This window comes from Muscardinus avellanarius (genome assembly GCF_963383645.1).
Source record: "Muscardinus avellanarius genome assembly, chromosome: 4".
Taxonomy (NCBI): domain Eukaryota; kingdom Metazoa; phylum Chordata; class Mammalia; order Rodentia; family Gliridae; genus Muscardinus; species Muscardinus avellanarius.
In genome coordinates, this window is record NC_137789.1 from 135,132,678 (window position 1) to 135,154,473 (window position 21,796).

Genomic DNA, 21,796 nt, shown 5'->3' on the forward strand with positions numbered 1-21,796 from the left:
AAGGGCTAGGGTTATGGCTCGGTGTTAGAATGCTCACCTAGCATGGCCAAGGCCCTGGATTTGATCCCCAGCTCTAAAGAGAGAAAGGAAGAAATGTGAAATGTGGTGATCAGTCTGGGGGGTAGAGAAGACAGAGGGGAGGGGAAATCCTTCCCTCAAAGCATTCTTAGTTCCTTCTTCTTCCCATAATTTTATCTGTTGGAGTTAAAAGGAACTTCAGCAAGACAGTTTTGTTTATTTTGTGGGTCTGGGGATGGAACCCAGGAGCATTCGATTTCCAAGCTATACCCCCTGCCCTATTTTTTATTCTTTATTTTAAAACAAGGACTCACTAAGTTGCGGAGGGCCTCCCTAAGGAGCTGAGGCTGTCCCCGAACCAGGATCCTTCGGTCTCAGCCTCCCGAATGCTGGGATTACAAGTATGTGCCACTACCCCTGGCTAGCAAGATAGTTTTGGAGCTGGTGGCAAAGACCTATAATCTCTGTATTTGGGAGGCTGAAACCAGGAGGATTGCAGGTTTGAGGACAGCCTCAGCAAACTAAGAAGACCTTGTTTCAAAAATAAAACATATACCAGGTGTGGTGGGGCACATTTATACTCCCAGTACTTGGGAGGCTGAGACAGGAGGTTTGCAGATTCAAAGACAGCCTCAGCAAGTAGTGAAACTCTCACCATCCTAGACAGACCCTGTTTCAAAATAAAAATAAAATTAGGCTTGAGGTATAGCTCAGAGGCAGAATGCCCATGGGTTTAATTCTTGGACACACACACACACACACACACACACACACACACACACAGAATTTTGGAGACTTTCATCTCTATTCCACATGGAGAGCATTGCAAAAGGATGGAGTGGAGCCAGGCATAGTAGTGCACACTTATAATCCCAGCATTCGGGAGGCTGAGACAGGATGCTCATGGTTCGCTGATAGCCGCAGCTACTTAGTGAGGCTCTCTGCAACTTAGACCCTATTTCAAAATAAAGAATAAAAGGCCGGGCCTGGTGCACGCTTGTAATCCTAGCTCTTGGGAAGCTAAGACAGGAGGATCACACAGGTTCAAAGCCAGCCTTAGCTACTTAGGCCCTGTTTCCAAATAAAGTATAAAATAGGTCTGGGAGTATAGCCCAGAGGTAGAAAGAAAGAAAGAAAGAAAGAAAGAAAGAAAGAGAGAGAGAGAGAGAGAGAGAGAGAGAGAGAGAGAGAGAGAGGAAGGAAGGAAGGAAGGAAGGAAGGAAGGAAGGAAGGAAGGAAGGAAGGAAAGAAAATAGGGCAGGGGGTATAGCTTGGAGGTCGAATGCCCCTGAGTTCCATCCCTAGACCAGCAAAAAAAAAAAAAAAGAAAGATGGAATAGGCATTTGGGGTTGGGTTGGGGAGAGGTTTTTAGTAAGAGTCTGCTGTTGTGACAAGTGCCAGCTAAGGTTAGTGGTTTTGTTAGGCATGACCAGGAGATATGGCCCCTTTGCCAGAGCTCTTAGTCTCCTCTGTCCTAATAAGAGAAAATTAGAAGGACTATGGCCAACAGAGAACCCAGTCTGCAGTTTCCACATCTTGAGCCCCTTCGTTCTGCTTCTTTTCCCTATAGTACCTTCAGCTTTCAGGGTCTGCGGCTTGATGAGGCTCTCCGCCTCTACCTGGAAGCCTTCCGTTTGCCGGGAGAAGCACCGGTCATCCACAGGTTGCTGGAGGTATTCACAGAGCATTGGAGGGTGAGTCTGAGTGGCGTGGCGAAGCCGGGATTCCAGATCAGTCTGAAGGTTTCTGTGACCCCAACTAGAAACCCAGCTGTTGTCTCTTAAGGCTGAGAACAGTATCAGTGAACTTTCCATGGAAAAAAAAGTTTTTATTAAGGAGGTGGCAAGTGGTTGGTCATTTTCTGGGTGGCACCTCCCCTGTGTACTATAGCATTTTTTTTTTTTTTTTTTTTTTGGTGGTACTGGGGTTCCTGGAAGCCCTTCTACCTCCGGGCTACACTCCCAGACCTATTTTATATTTTTAAAGCAGGGTCTCTTACGCCAGCACGGCTGGCTTCGAACCTGCGCGATTCTCCTGTCTCCGCCTCCCTAGCGCGGGGATTACAAGCGTGCGCCACCACGCCCGGCCTGTACTATAGTATTGAGTAGTGGGTTGGTGATGAAAATTTAATTAACCAAAGAAGGGCATTGACACAGCTGGGGTCTCTGCTTTTTCAGAATTGTAATGGCTCCCCATTTGCCAATAGCGATGCCTGCTTTGCCCTGGCCTATGCTGTCATCATGCTAAACACAGACCAGCACAACCACAACGTTCGCAAACAGAATGCACCCATGACACTGGAGGTAAGCGTGGGTCCCAGCCAATTCAGAGAAGGTCCAGCACAGCTTTGGGTGTAGCAGGAAGGACATGGGATCTCCACTGAGCATGCTGGACAGGGTTCTGTCCATGAAAATCAGGGAGGGCTGGCCAGCCCAGGAGAGGGAGGGACTGGCATGGGGAGGTGGGCTCTCTCATTTATTCTTCCCTAAGTCCTGTTTACCACAGACCCAGGAGCTCCTTGGGTGGGCCTCAGCATTGACACAGGGGACAAAAGCTTACTGGCCTGTCTTTAGGAATTTCGCAAAAACCTAAAGGGTGTGAATGGAGGCAAGGACTTTGAGCAAGACATCCTGGAGGACATGTACCATGCCATCAAGTGAGTATATGTACAGAATAGTCCAATATTGGGACTCTGGTACTCCAAGCTAGGGCCCAAACTTCCCCTCTTTTTATTTTTGTTTTTATTTATTTATTTTAGTGCTAGGGATTAAACCCAGGGGCATTCTACCTCAGAGCTTTTTATTCACTCCTAGCCCTTTTCATTTTTTATTTTGAAATAGGGTCTTGTTAAGTTGATGAGGGTCTCACTAAGTTGCTCAGGCTGGCCTCCAACCTGTGATCCCTCTGTCTCAGCCTCCCAAGTACTGGGATTACAGGTATATGCCACCATGCCAGACTATTTTTTTTTTAATTATTTTAGTGTGGTGCTAGAAACCAAACCCAAGGCCTCACACATGCTAAGCATGTGCTCTATCACTGTGCTACATCCCCAGCCCAAACTTTTCTCTGTAAGTGGGGTCTCATGGCCCCATTTCCTATACCTAAAGCAGCTCACAAGATGTGTTCTCCAGCTGATAAAGAATTTAGGGTAGCCAGGCGGGGTGGCACAGCATTTGGGAGGCTGAGACCAGAAGATCACAGTTCACAGACAGCCTCAGCTACTTACTGAGGCCCTCTACAACTTAGTGAGACCCTGTTTCAACATAAAGAATCATAAATAGGGCTGGAGGTGTAGCTTGGAGGTAAAATGCCCCAGAGTTCCATCCCCAACACTGCAAAAAAAAAAAGAACTCAGGTAGGCATTCACTCAGGGTGAGGCTTGGGTCAGAGATCAGAGTCAGAAATGGGACACTTAGTTCTTTACTGTAAATCAGAAAAAGTAGCAAGAATCATTTATCCTTTCATATTCATAAAGAATGTGTCTCATGCTTGTAATCCCAGCATTTGGGAGGCGGAAACCAGAGGATCACAGTTTGCAAACAGCCTCAGCTACTTAGCGAGGCCCTGCACAACTCAGTGAAACCCTGTTTCAAAAATAAAAAGATTGTCAGTCATGGTGGCGCATACTTGTAATCCCAGCATTTAGAAAGCTGAGACAGGAGGATCCAGGTTCACGGCTAGCCTCAGCTACTAAGGCCCTCTGCAACTTACTAAGACCCTACTTAGTAAGGCCCTCAGCTACTTAATAAGACCCTGTTTCAAAATAAAGAATAAGCCGGGCGTGGTGGTGCACGCTTGTAATCCCAGCGCTTGGGAGGCGGACACAGGAAGATCGCACAGGTTCGAAGCCACCCACGTACACTGACCTAGGAGACCCTGTTTCCAAATTTAAAAAAAATATAAAAAATAGGTCTGGGAGTGTAGCCTGGAGGTAGAAGGGCTTCCAGGAACCCCAGTACCACCAAAAACTAACTAACTAACTAAATAAATAAATAAATAAATAAATAAATAAATAAATAAAAGAATAAAAAAAATAGCACTAGGGGGTATAGCTCGGAGGTCGAATACCCCTTGGTTACACCCCCAGTACTGCAAAAAAAAATTAAAAATTAAAAAAGACTAAAAAATAGGGCTGGGGGAGTAGCTTGGAGGTACAATGCCCCGGTATCGCAAACAACAACAACAAAAAAAAAAAACAGGGCTTTGACAGCGTGGGACACTTTCTTTCTCCCTGACCCCACTGGGTAGGTGGGAAACAGATCATTGAGCTACAGTTTTGATGACCTCATATTGATGGAAGATGCCTGTCTGGATAATGCTCTAATTTGGAACAAACCAGGTTCAGGGCAGTGCACTTACTCCTTCCCTTTCATCCTGACAGGAATGAGGAAATCGTGATGCCTGAGGAGCAGACAGGCTTAGTTCGGGAGAACTATGTGTGGAGTGTGCTGCTGCATCGAGGGGCCACCCCTGAAGGCATATTCCTGCGTGTGCCTCCTGGCAGCTACGATCTAGACCTCTTCACTATGACGTGGGGCCCCACTATTGCTGCCCTCTCATATGTTTTTGACAAAAGCCTTGAGGAGACAATCATCCAGAAAGCCATCTCAGGTTTCAGGTAGCAGCCTCGCGTGGGCCTTGTCTTCACCTCCTCCTGCCTCTCTGAGCTAACGTGTTTGCCCCGTGCCTCTTTGACTCCTACTTACTTTCCTTAGAATGGGGTTTCTCCTAATTTCATAGAGGAAGGCTGAAGCCTATGAAACTCAGTCTAAAAGAGACTCAAATGCGAGGTTTCTTCCTGAGACCTAATTTGGGAAAAGCCCCATGCCAGCCTCTTCAGGGACTCGGAAGGGCCGTGTGGCCTTCCAGTGACTCTGTTTCTGGGATGGGGGTGACATTACAGGAAATGTGCCATGATCTCCGCCCACTATGGCCTCAGCGATGTGTTTGACAATCTCATCATCTCTCTGTGCAAATTCACAGCCCTCAGCAGTGAGGTGAGTAGGAGCAGAAACTGTGCTTGGATTTCCAAGGAGGACCTTTTAGCCATGGATCTATCCCTGTCTGCACCCACCCCCTCAACTGTACCAAAATTTAGGCCATTTCTGTCTTGCACTCTCTCTGCAATGAGAACAGTGTCACTTGCATGTAGTGGGATGGGATAGGAGATGCTAGAGTGGGAAAACCTTAACCAGGTTAGCCCTTCCCACTAGTATTTTGGGAGATTGAAGCAAAGCCAACAGAAGGACTCTCAGGGAACCAGAAGCAGAAGCCGGAGAGTCTTTTCCAGATATTAGCCAGACCCTAAGCTTCTTCTCATTCTCTTTTCCAGTCTATTGAGAACCTGCCCAGTGTATTTGGAAGCAACCCTAAAGCCCACATAGCAGCCAAAACAGTGTTCCATTTGGCCCATCGTCATGGTGACATCCTGCGGGAGGGCTGGAAGAATATCATGGAAGCCATGCTACAGCTCTTCCGAGCCCAACTGCTGCCCAAGGCTATGGTGGAGGTAACCGTTGGTCTTGGTAGACCAATCAACAATAACAAAGCAAAATCCTCAGCATTTTGTATTATCTATATGTAGAACTGGTCAGGAATAACACTGGCCTCATGCCTGCCAAAGCTCACAGGACACCTCAAATATAATACCACAGATCTTGGGGGTAGCTGTAAAGGAATACGGTAGAAACTATTGGCAGTCACCACTTGGAAGGGGTGCAATAGTATAGGACAGAGGCCTATAGGGAGAAATCCAGAGAACTTTAGTTGGCAGGCAAGAAAGGCAAAGGACATATAGAAGAAAATTAGTCTTGATGTACTTTTCTAGGTAGAAGATTTTGTGGATCCCAATGGCAAGATTTCTCTACAGCGGGAAGAGACACCATCAAACCGGTAAGGGCAAACCAGAGGCTAAAGGCCTTAGGGAAGGAGGGTCAGAACTTTGGGGGTTACCAAAACATGTACCCTTTTCTTATAGTGGAGAGTCAACAGTACTAAGCTTTGTAAGCTGGCTGACATTGAGTGGTCCTGAGCAGTCTAGCATGCGGGGTCCATCCACTGAAAACCAAGAGGCCAAGAAGGTGGCCTTGGACTGTATCAAGGTAACTTCCTGCCCACCCCTGGCAAGAAAGCCCACACTCCTCCCTACTGGAAAGGTATGGCCCATGAACTGCAGAACAGAATCATCCAGGGCTGTGATGAGGGTGGAGACATTCACTTCCCTTCAGCCCTATCAGACCACACTCTCTTTTACATCCCCTCTAGCAATGTGACCCAGAAAAGATGATCACAGAGAGCAAGTTCCTCCAGCTGGAATCACTGCAGGAGCTCATGAAGGTATAGCAGAAAAAAGGAAAGACAGAAGGACTGGCCAGTTCTGGGAGGCGTGACAGGAGCCAGTGGTGTGCGCCTCACTTTCTGCTCGAGCGAGAACTTTGCTGGCTTCTCTTTCATCCTACTTTCTTGCTGTTATTCCCCTCCAGGCTCTGGTCTCAGTGACACCAGATGAAGAGACATATGATGAGGAAGACGCTGCTTTCTGTCTGGAGATGCTGCTAAGGATTGTGTTAGAGAACAGGTAAGGAAAGGCAGGTGAGGGCAAATTTAGGCAGACCCTATATTGGGTTTGTGCCAAAGGAATAGAAGCCACATGGAGTGAGCTCTGGGGGCAAGAAACACATGAAACTGTAGGCAGCACTGGGAGGCTTACTCACTAGCTTTCTGCTTAGGGTATAATACCATTGAGCAACAAAAGGCCTAGGAAACTTACTGTCCAGTGGTTTCTCTACCCAAGGATGCCCACATCCCTTATGTTCTTTCAGAGACCGTGTAGGCTGTGTATGGCAGACTGTTCGAGACCATCTATACCACCTCTGTGTCCAGGCCCAAGATTTCTGCTTCCTTGTGGAGCGGGCAGTAGTAGGACTCCTGCGCCTGGCCATTCGGCTGCTACGGAGAGAAGAGATTAGTGGCCAGGTAAGTAGAGTACATCTGGGAGGACGGTAGATATGCTAGGGGTGAAGGCCACAGTGTCCGTTACAGATACGGCATAAGGCAGGGTGTGCTTACCATGAGCCCTCTCAGCAGCCACACGGCTGGTGTATTCTAACTGGGGGTACTGATGCAATTGGGCAGAGCCTAGGCTGGCCTCAGATATGAAGCCTAAACCTCTGTAGGCTCTGCCTTGTAGTAATCCCAGCCCTATACCTGGTGTCCTGGTTCTAATGCTTAGGAACTTCTTAACATCTCTTGGCTCAACTATAAGAAACAACCAGCATAGAACTAATATGTGGAGCCGGGCATGGTGGCGCACACTTGTAATCCCAGCATTTGGGAGGCTGAGGCAGGGGGATCACAGTTCGCGGACAGCCTCAGCTACTTAGTGAGGTCTTCTGAAAATTAGTAAGAGGAGACCTTACTTCAAAATAAAGAATAAAAAAATAGGGCTAGGGGTGTAGCTTGGAGGTAGAATGCCCCTGGGTTCCATCCCCAGTACCACAAAAAAAAAAAAAAAAAATGTGAATCCAACAATGTCAAAGGATGTAAGATCATTACACACAAAAATATTTTATTTGCAGTACTGGGGATGGAACCCAGAGGCATTCTACCTCCAAGCTACACCCCCTGCCCTATTTTTTTATTCTTTACTTTGAAACAGGGTCTCACTGAGTTGCAAAGGGCCTCACTAAGTAGCTGAGGCTGTCCTCGAACTGTGATCCTCCTGTCTCAGCCTCCCAAATGCTGAGATTACAAACATGTGCCACCACGCCCGGCTCACAAAAATTAATTGCATCCCACATCCTAGTAATGTATGGAAGCTAGTGTATTCATTTCGAGTCACCCCCCCCCCACACCCCGTGCCATTTTGGCATGAGGCTGTATTTCTATTTTCTGTATTTCTATCTTTCTAATAAACTTCTTTAAATCTTCAAAAAATATATAATATATGGAAGCTGAAGTCAAAAGTGCAATACCACAGCCAGGCATGGTGACACGTGTGTATAATCCCAGTACTTGGGAAGCTGAGACAGGAGAGTCACAGGTTCGAGACAGCCTCAGCCATAGAGTGAGACTTTCAACAACCTAGCAAGCCTCTCTCAAAACAAATAGTAAAAAAGCTGGGGGGAGCTGGGCGTGGTGGTGCACATTGTATTCTCAGCATTCGGGAGGCTGAGACAGGAGGATTGCGATTCACGGACAGCCTCAGCTACTTAGTAAAGGCCCTTTGCAACTCAGTGAGACCCTGTTTCAAAATAAAGAATTTAAAAAAAAAAAAAAATAGGGCTGGGGATGTAGCTTGGAGGTAGAATGTCCTTGGGTTCCATCCCCAGTACCACCAAAAACAAAAAAAAAGCTGGGGTGTTGGGCATGGTGGCACTCGCTTATAATCCCAACATTTGAGAGGCTGAGACAGGAGGATCATGGTTCAGGGACAGTCTTAGCAACTTAGTGAGACCTTGTTTCAAAATAAAGAATAAAAACATAAGCTTGGGGGTATAGCTCAGAGGTAGAATGCCCCTGGGTTCCATCCCCAGTACTGGGGGGGGGGGGGAGCTGGGGGTATAGCTTGGAGGTAGAATGCCCCTGAGTTCAATCCCTAGTACCAGAAGAAAAGAAAAAAAAGTAGTTTCATTTATAAGTGCTCCAAATAGTGTGAAATATTTAGGTATACACCTAATAAAACATGCATAGAATTTTTGTGCTGAAAATTGCAAAATGCTAATCAAAGAGACCTAAATAAATCCAGAGGTCATGCCATGTTCATGGATTAGAAGACTCAATATAGCAAAGATAATAGTTCTTCCCAAATCCATCTAAAAGTTTGATACAACTCCTATAAAAATCCCAGCAAGATTATTTGTAAGCATAAACAAGATTATTCTAAATTTCAGATGGAAAGGCATAGGCCTTAGAATAGTCAAACTTTTTTTTTTTTTTTTGGTGGTACTGGGGTTCCTGGAAACCCTTCTACCTCTGGGCTACACTCCCAGACCTATTATATTTTTCTTAATTTGGAAACAGGGTATCCTAAGCCAGCAAGGCTGGCTTCGAACCTGCGCGCGGTCCTCCTGTCTCCGCCTCCCAAGTGCGGGGATTACAAGCATGTGCCACCACGCCCAGCAGTAATCAAACATTTTGACAAAGAATACAATGAAAGAAATCACTTTTCTCTGATAATAAGACTTGTCATGGTGACATCTGCCTGTAACCTCAGTACTTGGGAGGCCAAGAACAGAGGACCACAGGTTTGAAGCCAGTCTTGGCCAAACTTAGTGAGACCCTCAGTAATGTAAGTGAGACTGTTTCAAAGTAAAAAATAAAATATGGCCAGGTGTGGTGACGCACACTTGTAATCCTAGTACTTGGGAGGCTGAGACAGGATTACAAGTTCATGGCCAGCCTCAGTTACTTAGTGAGGCACTCCACAACTTAGGGAGACTCTATTTCAAAATAAAGAATAAGTCTGTGTGCGGAACACGCTTGTAATCCCAGCATTTGGGAGGCTAAGACAGGAGGATTACGGTTCGCGGTCAGCCTCAGCTACTTAGTGAGGACATTTGCAACTCAGTGAGACTCTGTTCCAAAATAAAGAATAAAAAATAGGGTTGGAGGTGTAGCTTAAAGGTAGAATGTCCCCTGGGTTCCATCCCCAGTACTGCCAAAAAAAAAAAAAAGAATAAAAAGTCGGGCTGGGGGTATAGCTCAGAGGTAGGATGCTCCGGGTTCAATCCCAATTTACCTCTCACCCCCCAGAAATACTTACTATATAGTAGTTGAGCTGATGAAGTACTGCTGGAGGGATAGATACATAGATCAATGGGGCAGAATAGAAAACCCAGAAATAGGAATTTTAATATGTCCAACTGATTTTTTACCAAGATGTAACGACTCAGTGGAAGAAGTGCTGGGATTTTTGAAATCCATGGGAAGAAAAAAAACAAATGAACCTTGGTCCAAACCTTATACCTTGTAGAAAAATTAACTCAAATGGATCATAAATATATAATATAAAACTATAAAACCTTTAGAAACATAGGAGAAAATTTTTAGGATCTACAACTAGAGTTTTTATTTGCTTTTATTTATTTTTATTTACTTTTTTTGTGCGGTACTAGGAATTGAACCCAGGGCCATTCTACCTCTGAGCTATACCTCCAGCCCTATTTTTTATTCTTTATTTTGAAACAAGGTCTCACTAAGTTGCTGAGTGCCACCCTAAGTAGCTGAGGCTGGCTATGAACCTGCAAACCTTCTGTCTCAGCCTCCCAAGTACTGGGATTACAAGTATGTCCCACCACGCCCGGTTCCCAGCTTTATTCTTTATTTTGAAATGATCTCACTAAGTTGCAGAAGGCCTCACTAAGTTGCCAAAGTTGGCTGTGGCTAAGACAGGATGATCGTGCAGGTTCGAAGCCAGCCTCAGCTACTTAGGCCTGTAGCAGCTTAGTGAGACTCTGTTTCCAAATAAAATATAAAATAGGTCTGAGAGTATAGCCCAGAGGTAGAAAGCCCCTGGGTTCTATCCCCAGCACCACACACACAAAAAAACTATTGCTCTATGAAGGCCTGTGTAGAAAAGAAAAGTTACAGACCATCCAGGCATAGTGAGGCATGCCTGTAGTCTTTGTGCTTGTGAGGCTGAGACGGGATTGCAGGTTTGAGGCCAGCCCCAGCAATTTAGTGAGATCTTGTTTCCAAATTAAAAAAAAAAAAAAAATTGCTGGGTGAGGTGGCACATACTTGTAATCCCAGGACTTGGGAGGCAGAGATAGTGACAATATCAAGTACAGAGAAAGTAGATTATTCATACATTGCTGGTGGGGTGGGAATATAAAATAGCTAGCTGCAGCCGGGCATGGTGGCGCACGCTTGTAATCCCGGCGCTTGGGAGGCTAAAACAGGAGGATCACGTTTGAAGCCAGCCTCCACTGGCTTAAGAGACCCTGTTTCCAAATAAAAAATATAAAATAGGTCTGGGAGTGTAGCCTGGAGGTAGAAAGTCCCTGGGTTCCATAGCCTGTACCATCTCAAAAAAAAAAAAAAAAAAAAAAGTGTAGCTACTCTGTTGGCAGTTTTTGTTTTGTTTTGTTTTGTTTCAGTACTGAAGATGGCACCCAGAGGCACTCTACCTCTGAGCTACACCCCCTGCCCTATTTTTTATTCTTTATTTTGAAACAGGGTTTCTGAGTTGCAGAGGGCCTCACTAAGTAGCTGAGGCTGTCTGCGAACCGCAACCCTCCTGTCTCAGCCTCCCGAATGCTGGGATGACAAGCGCGCGCCACCACGCCAGCTCTGGTCCTGTTTTCATATAAAAATAAAATAAAATGAGGCTGTAGCTTAGCGGTGGAGTTCCCCTGAGTTCAATCCCAAGTATCACAAAAAAATAAAATAAAGGAACAGACTATTGGTATATTTGAAGTAATTTGGATGTATCACCAGGGAATTATGCTAAAATGAAAGCTAACCTCAAAAGGTTATGTACGATATAATTCCATATATATATATATATATATATATATATATATATATATATATATATATATAAATTTTTTTGGTGATACTGGAAATTGAACACAGAGGTGTTCTACCTCTGAGCAATACCCCAGCCCTATTTTTTAATTTATTTTATTTTTATCTTATTTATTTATTTATTTATTTTACATAACTGGGAATTGAACCCAGGGGCATTCTACCTAGGAGCTACACCCCCAGTCCTATTTTATGTTCTTTATTTTGAAACAGGGTCTCATTAAGTTGCGGAGGGCCTCACTAAGTAGCTAAGACTGGCTGAGAACCTGTGATCTTCTTGTCTCAGCCTCCCAAGTATTGGGATTGCAGGCATATACCACCACACCCAGCTTTGTGTTTTGGTTTTTGTTTTTTGGGGTTTTTTTGGTGGCACTGGGGATTGAATTTGTAATTCAAATTACACTCCCACCCTGATTTTATTTCTTATTTGTTTTGTTTGTTTGTTTGTTTGTTTGTTTTTTGTATTACTGGGGATAGAACCCAGGGGCCTTCTACCTCCAGACTTCCAGGCTACACTCCCAGACCTATTCTATATTTTTTATTTGGAAACAGGGTCTCTTAAGCCAGCAGAGGCTGGCTTTGAACCTGCACAATCCTCCTGTCTCAGCCTCCCAAGCGCGGGGATTACAAACGTGCGCCACCACACCAGCTTTTTATTTCTTATTTGGAAACAGAGTCTCACTACTTGCTGAGGCTGTCTTCAAACCTGCTATCCTCCTGTCTCAGCTTCCCAAGTACAGAGATTATGGCATGCACCATCACACCCAGCTTTTTAAAATTATTATTTTGAAACAGAGCCTTGCTAAATTGCTGAGTCTGATTTTGAACCTGCAATCCTATCTCAGCCTCCCATGTACTAGGATTTACATGCATGTGCACCATCCTCTGGATATATATATATATATATATATATAAAATTTTTGGTGGTACTGGGGTTCCTGGAAGCCCTTCTACCTCCGGGCTACACTCCCAGACCTATTTTTATATTTTTTATTTGGAAACAGGGTCTCCTAAGCCAGCTCGCACGGCTGGCTTCGAACCTGCGCGATCCTCCTGTCTCTGCCTCCCAAGCGCGGGGATTACAAGCGTGCGCCACCACGCCCGGCTTTTTTTTTTTTTTTTTTTTTTTTTTTTTTTTTTTTTGCGGGTGTGGGGATAGATCCCAGGAGCATTCGACCTCTGAGCTACACCCCCTGCCCTATTTTTTATTCTTTATTTTAAAACCGAGTCTCACTGAGTTGCAAAGGGCCTCACTAAGTAGCTGAGGCTGTCCTCGAACTGTGATCCTCTGATCTCAGCCTGCCAAATGCTGGGATTACAAGCGTGTGCCACCACGCCCGGCTATATATAATATTTTTGAGCCCACACATTTTATTTATTTATTTATTTTGCAGTACTGAGGATGGAACCCAAGGGCATTTTACCTTTGAGCTACACCACCAGCCCTATTGTTTATTCTTTATTTTGAAATAGGGTCTCAATGAATTGCAAAGGACCTCACTAAGTAGTTGAGGCTGTTCGCAAACCGCAATCCTCCTGTCTTGGCCTCCCAAATACTTGGATTACAGGCGTGCACCACCACACCCGGCTCCCACAGAATTTTAGAAATTGAAGACAAATTGCTCGGAGTTAGGAATCGAGCAGGAAAGAAGTGTACTTTATAAAAGGGCAACATGAGTAATTTTCATGGTATAGAAACTTCCGCCTTTTAACTTGTGGTGGGCCGGGCGTGGTGGCGCACGCTTGTAATCCCAGCATTCGGGAGGCTGAGACCTGGAGGATCGCGGTTCGCGGACAGCCTCAGCTACTTAGTGAGTCCCTCTGCAACTCAGTGAGACCCGGTTTCAAAATAAAGAATAAAAAATAGGGCTGGGGTGTAGCTCGGGGGCCAAAAGCCCCTGGGTTCCATCCCCAGACCCGCAAAAAAAAAAAAAAAAAAAAAACTTGTGGTGGATATATATACAAACCTATACAGGTAACAGACTTGCATAGAATTTGGTACATACACACATGCACATTTGAATACAAGAAGACTAAGAAAATCCAAATAAGATCAGTGGGTTACATTAATGTTAATATCCTGATTATGATATTATACTTAGTTTTACAAATTGTTACTTTTGGGATAAACTGGGCAAAGCATATAAGGGATCTTGTTATATTATGTCTGCATGTGAACCTATAATTATCTCAATAAAAATGTCAATGTTAAAATATGAGAGGCATGACTCAGTCATGTGTGCCTAGCATGCACAGGGAGGGGTCCCCAGCAGTGAGAAAAAAGGAGAGGGGGAGTGCGGGCGTGGTGCGCGCTTGTAATCCCAGCATTCAGGAGGCTGAGACCGGAGGAGCGCAGTTCACGGACACCCTCAGCTGCTAGGCCCTCCGCAGCTTACTGAGACCCTGTTTCAAAATAAAGAATTAAAAATGGGCAGGGGGTGTAGCTCAGAGGTCGAACGCCCCTGGTTCCATCCCCAGACCCACACACACAAAAAAAAAAATAGGAGAGGGAGAGAGAGAGCAACAGTGCCTCAAGTTGGGCCCCAGCCAACTCTTCACTGGCCCAGAAGGCTGACGGGGAGGGAACTAGACAGGAAGTCCTGTGCTCACTCCCCATTTCCTGCTCCCACCATCACCCCAGGTGCTGCTGTCCCTGCGTATCTTGCTCCTGATGAAGCCCATTGTGCTGTCCAGAGTCAGCCACCAAGTTGCATATGGGCTCCATGAACTCCTTAAGACTAATGCAGCCAACATCCACTCCAGCGATGATTGGGCCACCCTCTTTACACTGCTGGAGTGCATCGGCTCAGGCGTGAAGCCTCCAGCTGCTCTGCAGACCACAGCCAGGGCTGACGCACCTGATGCTGGTAAGCTCTTTCCCGGGGAAATGCTCACTGGCAGTGAAAGTTACCATCCCAGGAATTGGAACAGGGAAACAAACCACAAACTGTTGCATTCAGCAGATTAAACATGCCTGGCTCCTGCCATCTGCTTCCAGATCTTCCAGTGCCCACTGGCTAGTACCCACAAATTAAATAGCATGAAGGCAGCTGGGCGTGGTGGCACAGGCTTGTAATCCCAGCATTTGGAAGGCTGAGACAAGAGATTTGTGGACAGCCTCAGCTACTTAATGAGGCCCTTTGCAACCTAGTGAGACCCCATTTCAAAATAAAGTATAGGATGGGAATGTAGCTTGGAAGTAGAATGCCTCTGGGTTCCATCCCCAGTTCCACTAAATAAATAAATAAATAGCATGAAGGCAAGCAGAAATGCAGAAGTATGTGAACCAGGCTCCCTACTGTCCTGAGGGCCATTTTCTCAAAAACTATGCTCTTGCTGCCACCCTGACACTGGCACTAGATGTCATCAGAAGCCCAAACTAGCCTGCTACCCTATTTGGTCAGGAGAGAAGCTGTCCAGACCTCAGCCCTCTGGTGACAGGCCTGAAAGAAGCTAGGCCAGGAAGAAGGGAGGCCAGGCCTTAGCACCTTTCTTCTGAGTGCCTAAATTCTCCTTTTCAGTATCCCATCTCCACCCTTACTCTTCCCTTCTTCCTGCCTGGCCCAGGGGCCCAGTCAGACAGTGAGCTCTCATCCTACCATCAAAATGATGTGAGCCTGGACCGAGGGTACACTTCAGACTCAGAGGTCTACACTGACCATGGCAGGCCCGGCAAGATGCACCGATCAGCCACCGACGCCGATGTGGTCAACAGCGGTTGGTTGGTGGTGAGTGAGGGTATGGGTGGCGGGTAAGTCTTCCCTCCTGGCCTGTGAAAAAGGTTCCTGGACCTCCAAGAAGGGATCTGGGGGGGGGGGGGGGTCGAGCCTGAGTCCCCAGCTTATATTCTATGTACTTTACAGGTAGGAAAGGATGACATTGATAACTCCAAGCCAGGGCAAGGGTCCAGCCGGCCAGGCCCTTTACCCCTGGTCAATCAGTATAGCCTAACAGTGGGGCTAGACCTGGGGCCACATGACACTAAGTCCCTGCTTAAGTGTGTGGAGTCGCTGTCCTTCATTGTGCGTGATGCTGCCCACATCACTCCTGACAACTTTGAGCTCTGCGTCAAGACTCTTCGAATCTTTGTGGAGGCCAGTCTGAATGGCGGTGGGTCACCTGATAAAGGGGCGGCTGGGGAGGGGCCACAGGAAAATAATGGGAGGAGGCAGGGAAGGGAGCAAGGCAGGGCCCCACTGTCTATGGCTGTGGAGCATGACCAGGATCTGGCCCTGCTCAGGATGCAAGTCCCAGGAGAAAAGAAGCAAGAGTCACAAATACGACAGCAAAGGGAACCGCTTTAAGAAGAAATCCAAGGAGGGCTCGGTGCTTCGGCGGCCTCGAACCTCCAGCCAACATGCCACTCGGGGTGGGCATAGTGATGACGATGAAGATGAAGGTGTGCCTGCCAGCTATCATACGGTGTCTTTACAGGTCAGTCAGGACGTAAGTATGACACCCTTTACTTCCTCTCCTCCCCTGCACCTGAAACTGGGAGGGTGGGTGGGGCCAGGGAAAGCCAGGTCTGAGAGGAAGGGCCCGTGTTTTCTGCACAGGCCCTCCCCACCACCACCTCCACAGTATTTCCCTTATCCAACACCCCTGTAACTGAATTTATTTTAAAATCAAGGGTTGTGTTTTGGAATAAGTAATATCTTCACCTGGCTCAAAGTTCAAAGGTACAAAACTAATAAAAGTAAGCTTCCATTCCTGTCCCCAGCCACCAAGTTCTCCTCACTAGAGGCAACTACATCACCAGTTTACTCAAGGTGTGTAAAACTGATCTTACAAGATGACTTTATGTCTCTACATAAATGGAGGCACAATTGCTTTAAATAGAATAACCGTAGAAAACTCATGAAAATAGCCCGGCGTGGTGGCACACGCTTGTAATCCCAGCACTTGGGAGGCTGAGACAGGAGGATCGCACAGGTTCGAAGCCAGCCTTGGCTACTTAGTGAGGCTCTCAGCAACTTAGTGAGACCCTGTTTCCAAATAAAGTATAAAATAGGTCTGGGAGTGTAGCCCAGAGGTAGAAAAGGCCCTGGGTTCCACCCCCAATACCACACACACAAAAAAAAAAAGTTAAAAATTTAAAAATAGGGTTAGGGGTGTAGCTTGGAGGTAGAAAAGGCCCTGGGTTCTACCCCCAGTACCACAAAAAAAAAAAAAAAAAAAAAGAGAGAGAGAGAAAACTCATGAAAATAAAAAAGTTCAAGACACAGTGGCACACACCTGTATTTCCAACAGCTCAGGAATCTGAGGCAAGAGGTTCACAAGTTTGAGGCCAGCGTCAGCTATTTAGTGAGGCCTTCCGCAACTTAGTGAGACCTTATTTCAAAATAAAGAATTAAAATATAGGGCTGGGGGTGTAGCTTGGAGGTAGAATGCCCCTGTGTTCAATCCCCAGTACCACAAAAAAAAAAAAAAAGGGCTGAGCTGGATGTGGTGGCGCACACGCTTGTAATCCCAGTACTTGGGAGACTGAAACAGGAGGATACAGGTTCACAGCCAGCCTCAGCTACTTAGGCCCGCCACAACTTAGTGAGACCCTGTCTCAAAACAAAGAATAAAATAGGGCTGGGGGTGTAGCTTGGAGGTAGACTGTCCCTGGGTTCAATCCCCAGTATTGCAGAAAAAGAAAAGAGCTGGATATAATTATGTCTGTCTATAATCCTGGTACTTGGGAGGCTAAGACTGGAGAATTCTAGGTTTAAAGCCAGCCTCAGCAACTTAATGATATCTTATTTCCAAATAAAAAATAAAATACATCTGGAGGTGTAGCTTAGAGGTAGAATGCCCCTGGGTTTCAACCTCCAGCACCACAAAAAAAAATAATTAAAAGGCTACAGATAACTCAGTGGTAGAGCACCCCTGAGTTCAATCCCTAATACCACAAAAAATAATAATAAATGATAGATAGATAGATGAAATTTTAAAAATTCTAAATCATCCAGGCACAGTGATAAACACCTGTAATGATGGCCAGGCATAATGGCACATGCTTGTAATCCCAGCATTCGGGAGGCAGAGACTGGAGGATCACAGTTCACAGACAGCCTCAGCTACTTACTGAGGCCCCCTTGCAACTCAGTGAGACCCTGTTTCAAAAATAAAGAATAAAGCCAGGCGTGGTGGCGCATGCTTGTAATCCCCGCACTTGGGAGGCGGAGACAGGAGGATTGCACAGGTTCGAAGCCAGCCAGGCTGGCTTAAGAGACCCTGTTTCTAAATTTTAAAAAAAAGTTTAAAAATAGATCTGGGAGTATAGCCCGGAGGTAGAAGGGCTTCCAGGAACCCCAGTACCACCAAAAACCCAAATAAACAAAAAGAATAAAAATTATTAGGGCTAGGGGTGTTGCTTAGAGGTAGAATGCCCTTGGATTCCATCCCCAGTGCCAGGGGGTGGGGGATATACACCTGTAATCCCACTGCTTGGTAGGCTGAGACAGGAGAAAAATAAAGTAGGGCGTGGGGGTATAGCTCAGAGGTAGAACAGAAGAATGCCCCTGGGTTGAACCTCCAGTATATATTAATTAATTGAGAATAAACTGAGCCAGGTATGGTAGAGCACACCTATAATTCCAGTACTTGGGAGGTTGAGCCAGGAGGATTGCAGGTTAAAGGACAGCCTCAGCAACCTAGGACACCTAGCAGCCTCAGACACCTCTCATTAACCTAGCGAAACCCTGTTTTAAACTAAAAATAAAATAGGGATGGGGGTGTAGTTTGGAGGTAGAATGCCCATGGGTTCAATCCCCAGTACCATAAATAAATAAATAAACAAACAAACAAACAAACAAGCAAGCAAACTGGGCATGGTGGCGCACACTTGTAATCCCAGCATTTTGGAGGCTGAGACAGGAGGATTGCAGCTCATAGACAGCCTCAGCTACTTAGGCCCTTTGCAACTCAGACCCTGGTTCAGAATAAAGAATAAAAAACAGGGCTAGAGGTATATCTCGGAGGTAGAATGCCCCTGTGTTTCATCCCCAGTACTCCAGTACTGCAATAAATAAATAAATAAATAAATAAATAAATAAATAAATAGGCATGTTGGCATATGCCTGTAATCCTAGTATACCTTTTTTCTTTTCTTTTCTTTTCTTTTTTAAAAGTGCGTGCAGCTCAGCTCTGGCCAGACATTGTCTCTCAAGGTTTTACTTTGTTTTCCAAATGAGATCAACAAGGTTTTCTGTGGCATGGGAAGGTATAAGGTATAAAATATAACTGAAATAAAATTACCTTCCTCACTGAAATTCCATGTTGCTAACATTCCACACATCTTAAATCTCTATCGTGGCTGGAGCAAGCAGCCCATCAGGTTGAGACAAGGCGAGAAGCAAGGGGCGTGGAGTATGGCATGACCGTAGGGCCCCTTGAGGACGCAGACAGGGACAGTGTGGGGGCAGCCACCAGACCTAACCCCACTCACGCCCTGCCCTCTCCTGTGATCCCAGTTGCTAGACCTGATGCACACCCTGCACACACGGGCAGCCTCTATCTACAGTTCATGGGCCGAGGAGCAGCGCCACCTGGAGACAGGTGGCCCGAAGATCGAAGCTGATTCACGCACCCTCTGGGCCCACTGCTGGTGCCCTTTACTGCAGGGTAATCTTGGGGGAGCAGACAGGGTGGGGCAGAGGTGATGCTGGAGCTTGGGGAGCATAGGGCCAAGTGTCTGGAGGATCCTGACCCTACTCCCCCTCTCAGGCATTGCCTGCCTGTGCTGTGACGCCCGGCGCCAGGTGCGGATGCAGGCGCTGACCTATCTACAGCGAGCGCTACTGGTACATGACCTGCAAAAGCTAGATGCTCTGGAATGGGAGTCCTGTTTTAACAAGGTAGGACATCATACTGGCCTTAAGATAAAGCTCAAATCCTAAGGCAAGGATAGCCAGGCAGCCTGAAGAGCCCCTAGTATCTGTCCTCAGGCTGGATTATACCTTTCCTGCTCTTCTATGTCCAGCCAGCCAGCCCTGGCGTCCTTTGGGCAAGGCTGCCCAACTGACCCGGCTACAGTAACACTGGATATTTACCCGCCAGGTACTGTTTCCTCTGTTGACCAAGCTCTTGGAGAATATCAGCCCAGCAGATGTGGGTGGGATGGAAGAAACCCGGATGAGGGCTTCCACACTGCTCTCAAAGGTACTACTTACCACCCCTCACCCCCTACTCTCCCCGCACCTGCCTTTTTCCAAGGATTGGGAGGCCAGGGCTTTTGGTAGGACCAGAGATGAGACATGAGTGCTCAGCACCCCCAGGTATGGAGATTCAGCAGGACTCAGGCACCCAGGAGCAATGTCTGATGTAAAATTCCCATGCAAGATGGGGCCCACTTGCCTCCCAGCCTTGGGAGGGGTGCAGAAGTTTCTACACCCCCCTTGACTAAAAGGCGCTGGTGGGCCGTAGGTCTTCCTGCAGCACCTGTCCCCACTGCTGTCACTCTCCACCTTTGCGGCCCTCTGGCTCACCATCCTGGACTTCATGGACAAGTACATGCACGCAGGCTCCAGTGACCTACTGGTATGTTCACTGCAACTCCCACTGCCTACTTTACCTCCCACCTGCTGGAGAGACTTGCTGTCCGTCCTTGGCAGCTGCCTCTCCCGTGCCTCTTTCCTGTCCTCATGATCCCCCTGCTGCCTGCAGTCAGAAGCCATCCCTGAGTCTCTGAAGAACATGCTCCTGGTGATGGACACAGCGGAGATTTTCCACAGTGCGGACACACGAGGAGGCAGCCCCTCCGCCCTCTGGGAGATAACCTGGGAGCGCATTGACTGCTTCCTGCCACACCTCCGTGACGAGCTCTTCAAGCAGACTGTCATCCAGGGTAGGGGCCTGGCCCAGCCTTACAAGAGTCCCCAAAGCTGAATTCATTCTCTGGGCCTCGGGTGGAGAGCCTGGGAGGCAGCCAGGACCCTGCTGCAAAGAAAGCACTAAGAGATGCCATCCGATTATCTGCCCATCACAGACCCTCTGCCCACGGAGCCTCATGGCCAGAAACCTCTAGCCTCAGCCCACCTGACTCCTGCTGCTGGTGACCCCAGAACACCTGGCCATCCACCTGCCCCAGAGATACCCTCAGAGCTGGGGGCCTGTGGTGAGTCCTTTGTGGCTAGCCTGCTGGGGGTGGGCAGGAAGAAGGAGGCCCTCCTGGGGTTGCTGCTGAGCAAAGGCTAAGAGCTCAAAGGAAGCAACCCAAGAGCTGTTGGCCTGCTCCTCTTGGACATGGCAGGACCAAATGAGCTCTGAAGATCTAGCTGCTTACATTTCTCACTTGGAGGAGAGGGCTAGGTCAAGGATGTGGAATGAACATGCAGAGGCTACCCTTCAGGGATCCGTAAAGACCAGACTCATGTTAACCAGACAAGCAGTCCAACAAAGGAAGTGAAGCCTAGATAGGAGGTAGCCAAACACTGGAATGAGTCTCTAGGGGAGACTCCCAGCGTTTTAGACTGGGAGGGAATTGGGAGATGGAGAGGTTTGTTAAGCCAGCCGTGGAGCAACAAGAATCTGATTGTGGCCACCTTGCTCTCCTTACAGACTTGGAGAAGACTGAGGGCCCCCGAGCCAGCAGCAGTAGCTCCCCCGGATCACCAGTGGCCTCTAGTCCCAGCAGGCTGAGCCCCACCCCAGATGGGCCTCCCTCCCTGACTCAGCCCCCACTGATCCTGCAGCCCTTGGCCTCCCCACTGCAGGTGGGCGTGCCGCCCATGACTCTGCCCATCATCCTCAACCCTGCGCTCATCGAGGCCACCTCTCCAGTGCCCCTCCTGGCCTCACCTCGCCCCACAGACCCCATACCCACCTCCGAGGTCAACTAAGGCAGGTTCTTCGGAGAGCAGGACCAGTACATGCCACCAGGCTATGACCAGCCCCTGCCAGCTGTCTTGGGGCCATGAACTCTTCAGGCCTACTCTGAGATGCTGTCGCTGCTACTTGGATGAGGAAAAGGAGAATTTCTGTAGCCCCTGCCTGGACCCACTTCAGACTGCGGGACCTCCTTCCTCCTCTGCTCTCCATTCCTGAGAGCGCAACCTGAGAGCGCACTCAGGCGTCACTTGTAGCCTCTGCCTCCAGCCTGGCAGCCCTGGGGAGGCATCGCTGTGCCAACCCTGCAGTGCCCACCTTATGCCCCTCCTGCCCAGGTCAGGCCTCGAGAGCCAAGCCCACCACACTGCACTTTGTCTCCCTCTCCCTCCCCCTCCCATCAGCCTGGGCCACCGCCTCCAGTTCTCCTTTTTT

General features: G+C 47.5%; 1 protein-coding gene across 14 annotated transcripts in view; it reads left to right on the forward strand.

The window, feature by feature from the left end:
• Window positions 1–21,375, forward strand: part of GBF1 (golgi brefeldin A resistant guanine nucleotide exchange factor 1) — a gene marked incomplete at both ends in the record, with an annotated part of 135,712 nt that extends 114,337 nt beyond the window's left edge. For 6 of the 14 annotated variants that reach the window (XM_080695398.1, XM_080695401.1, XM_080695402.1 and 3 more), the window contains 22 exons: window positions 1,590–1,713; window positions 2,197–2,322; window positions 2,593–2,675; window positions 4,401–4,637; window positions 4,923–5,016; window positions 5,352–5,528; window positions 5,847–5,911; window positions 5,997–6,120; window positions 6,284–6,355; window positions 6,502–6,596; window positions 6,841–6,994; window positions 14,190–14,415; window positions 15,116–15,276; window positions 15,412–15,658; window positions 15,789–15,982; window positions 19,009–19,159; window positions 19,262–19,392; window positions 19,595–19,696; window positions 19,961–20,074; window positions 20,201–20,381; window positions 20,523–20,651; window positions 21,095–21,375. In XM_080695398.1, coding sequence (XP_080551524.1) covers window positions 1,590–1,713; window positions 2,197–2,322; window positions 2,593–2,675; window positions 4,401–4,637; window positions 4,923–5,016; window positions 5,352–5,528; window positions 5,847–5,911; window positions 5,997–6,120; window positions 6,284–6,355; window positions 6,502–6,596; window positions 6,841–6,994; window positions 14,190–14,415; window positions 15,116–15,276; window positions 15,412–15,658; window positions 15,789–15,982; window positions 19,009–19,159; window positions 19,262–19,392; window positions 19,595–19,696; window positions 19,961–20,074; window positions 20,201–20,381; window positions 20,523–20,651; window positions 21,095–21,375 — 3,268 coding nt within the window. Of the gene's footprint in view, window positions 1–1,589; window positions 1,714–2,196; window positions 2,323–2,592; window positions 2,676–4,400; window positions 4,638–4,922; window positions 5,017–5,351; window positions 5,529–5,846; window positions 5,912–5,996; window positions 6,121–6,283; window positions 6,356–6,501; window positions 6,597–6,840; window positions 6,995–14,189; window positions 14,416–15,115; window positions 15,277–15,411; window positions 15,659–15,788; window positions 15,995–19,008; window positions 19,160–19,261; window positions 19,393–19,594; window positions 19,697–19,960; window positions 20,075–20,200; window positions 20,382–20,522; window positions 20,652–21,094 lie in introns of all 14 variants that reach the window. The other 8 variants (XM_080695397.1, XM_080695392.1, XM_080695399.1 and 5 more) reach the window with 4 other exon arrangements.
• Window positions 21,376–21,796: the final 421 nt, after the last annotated feature.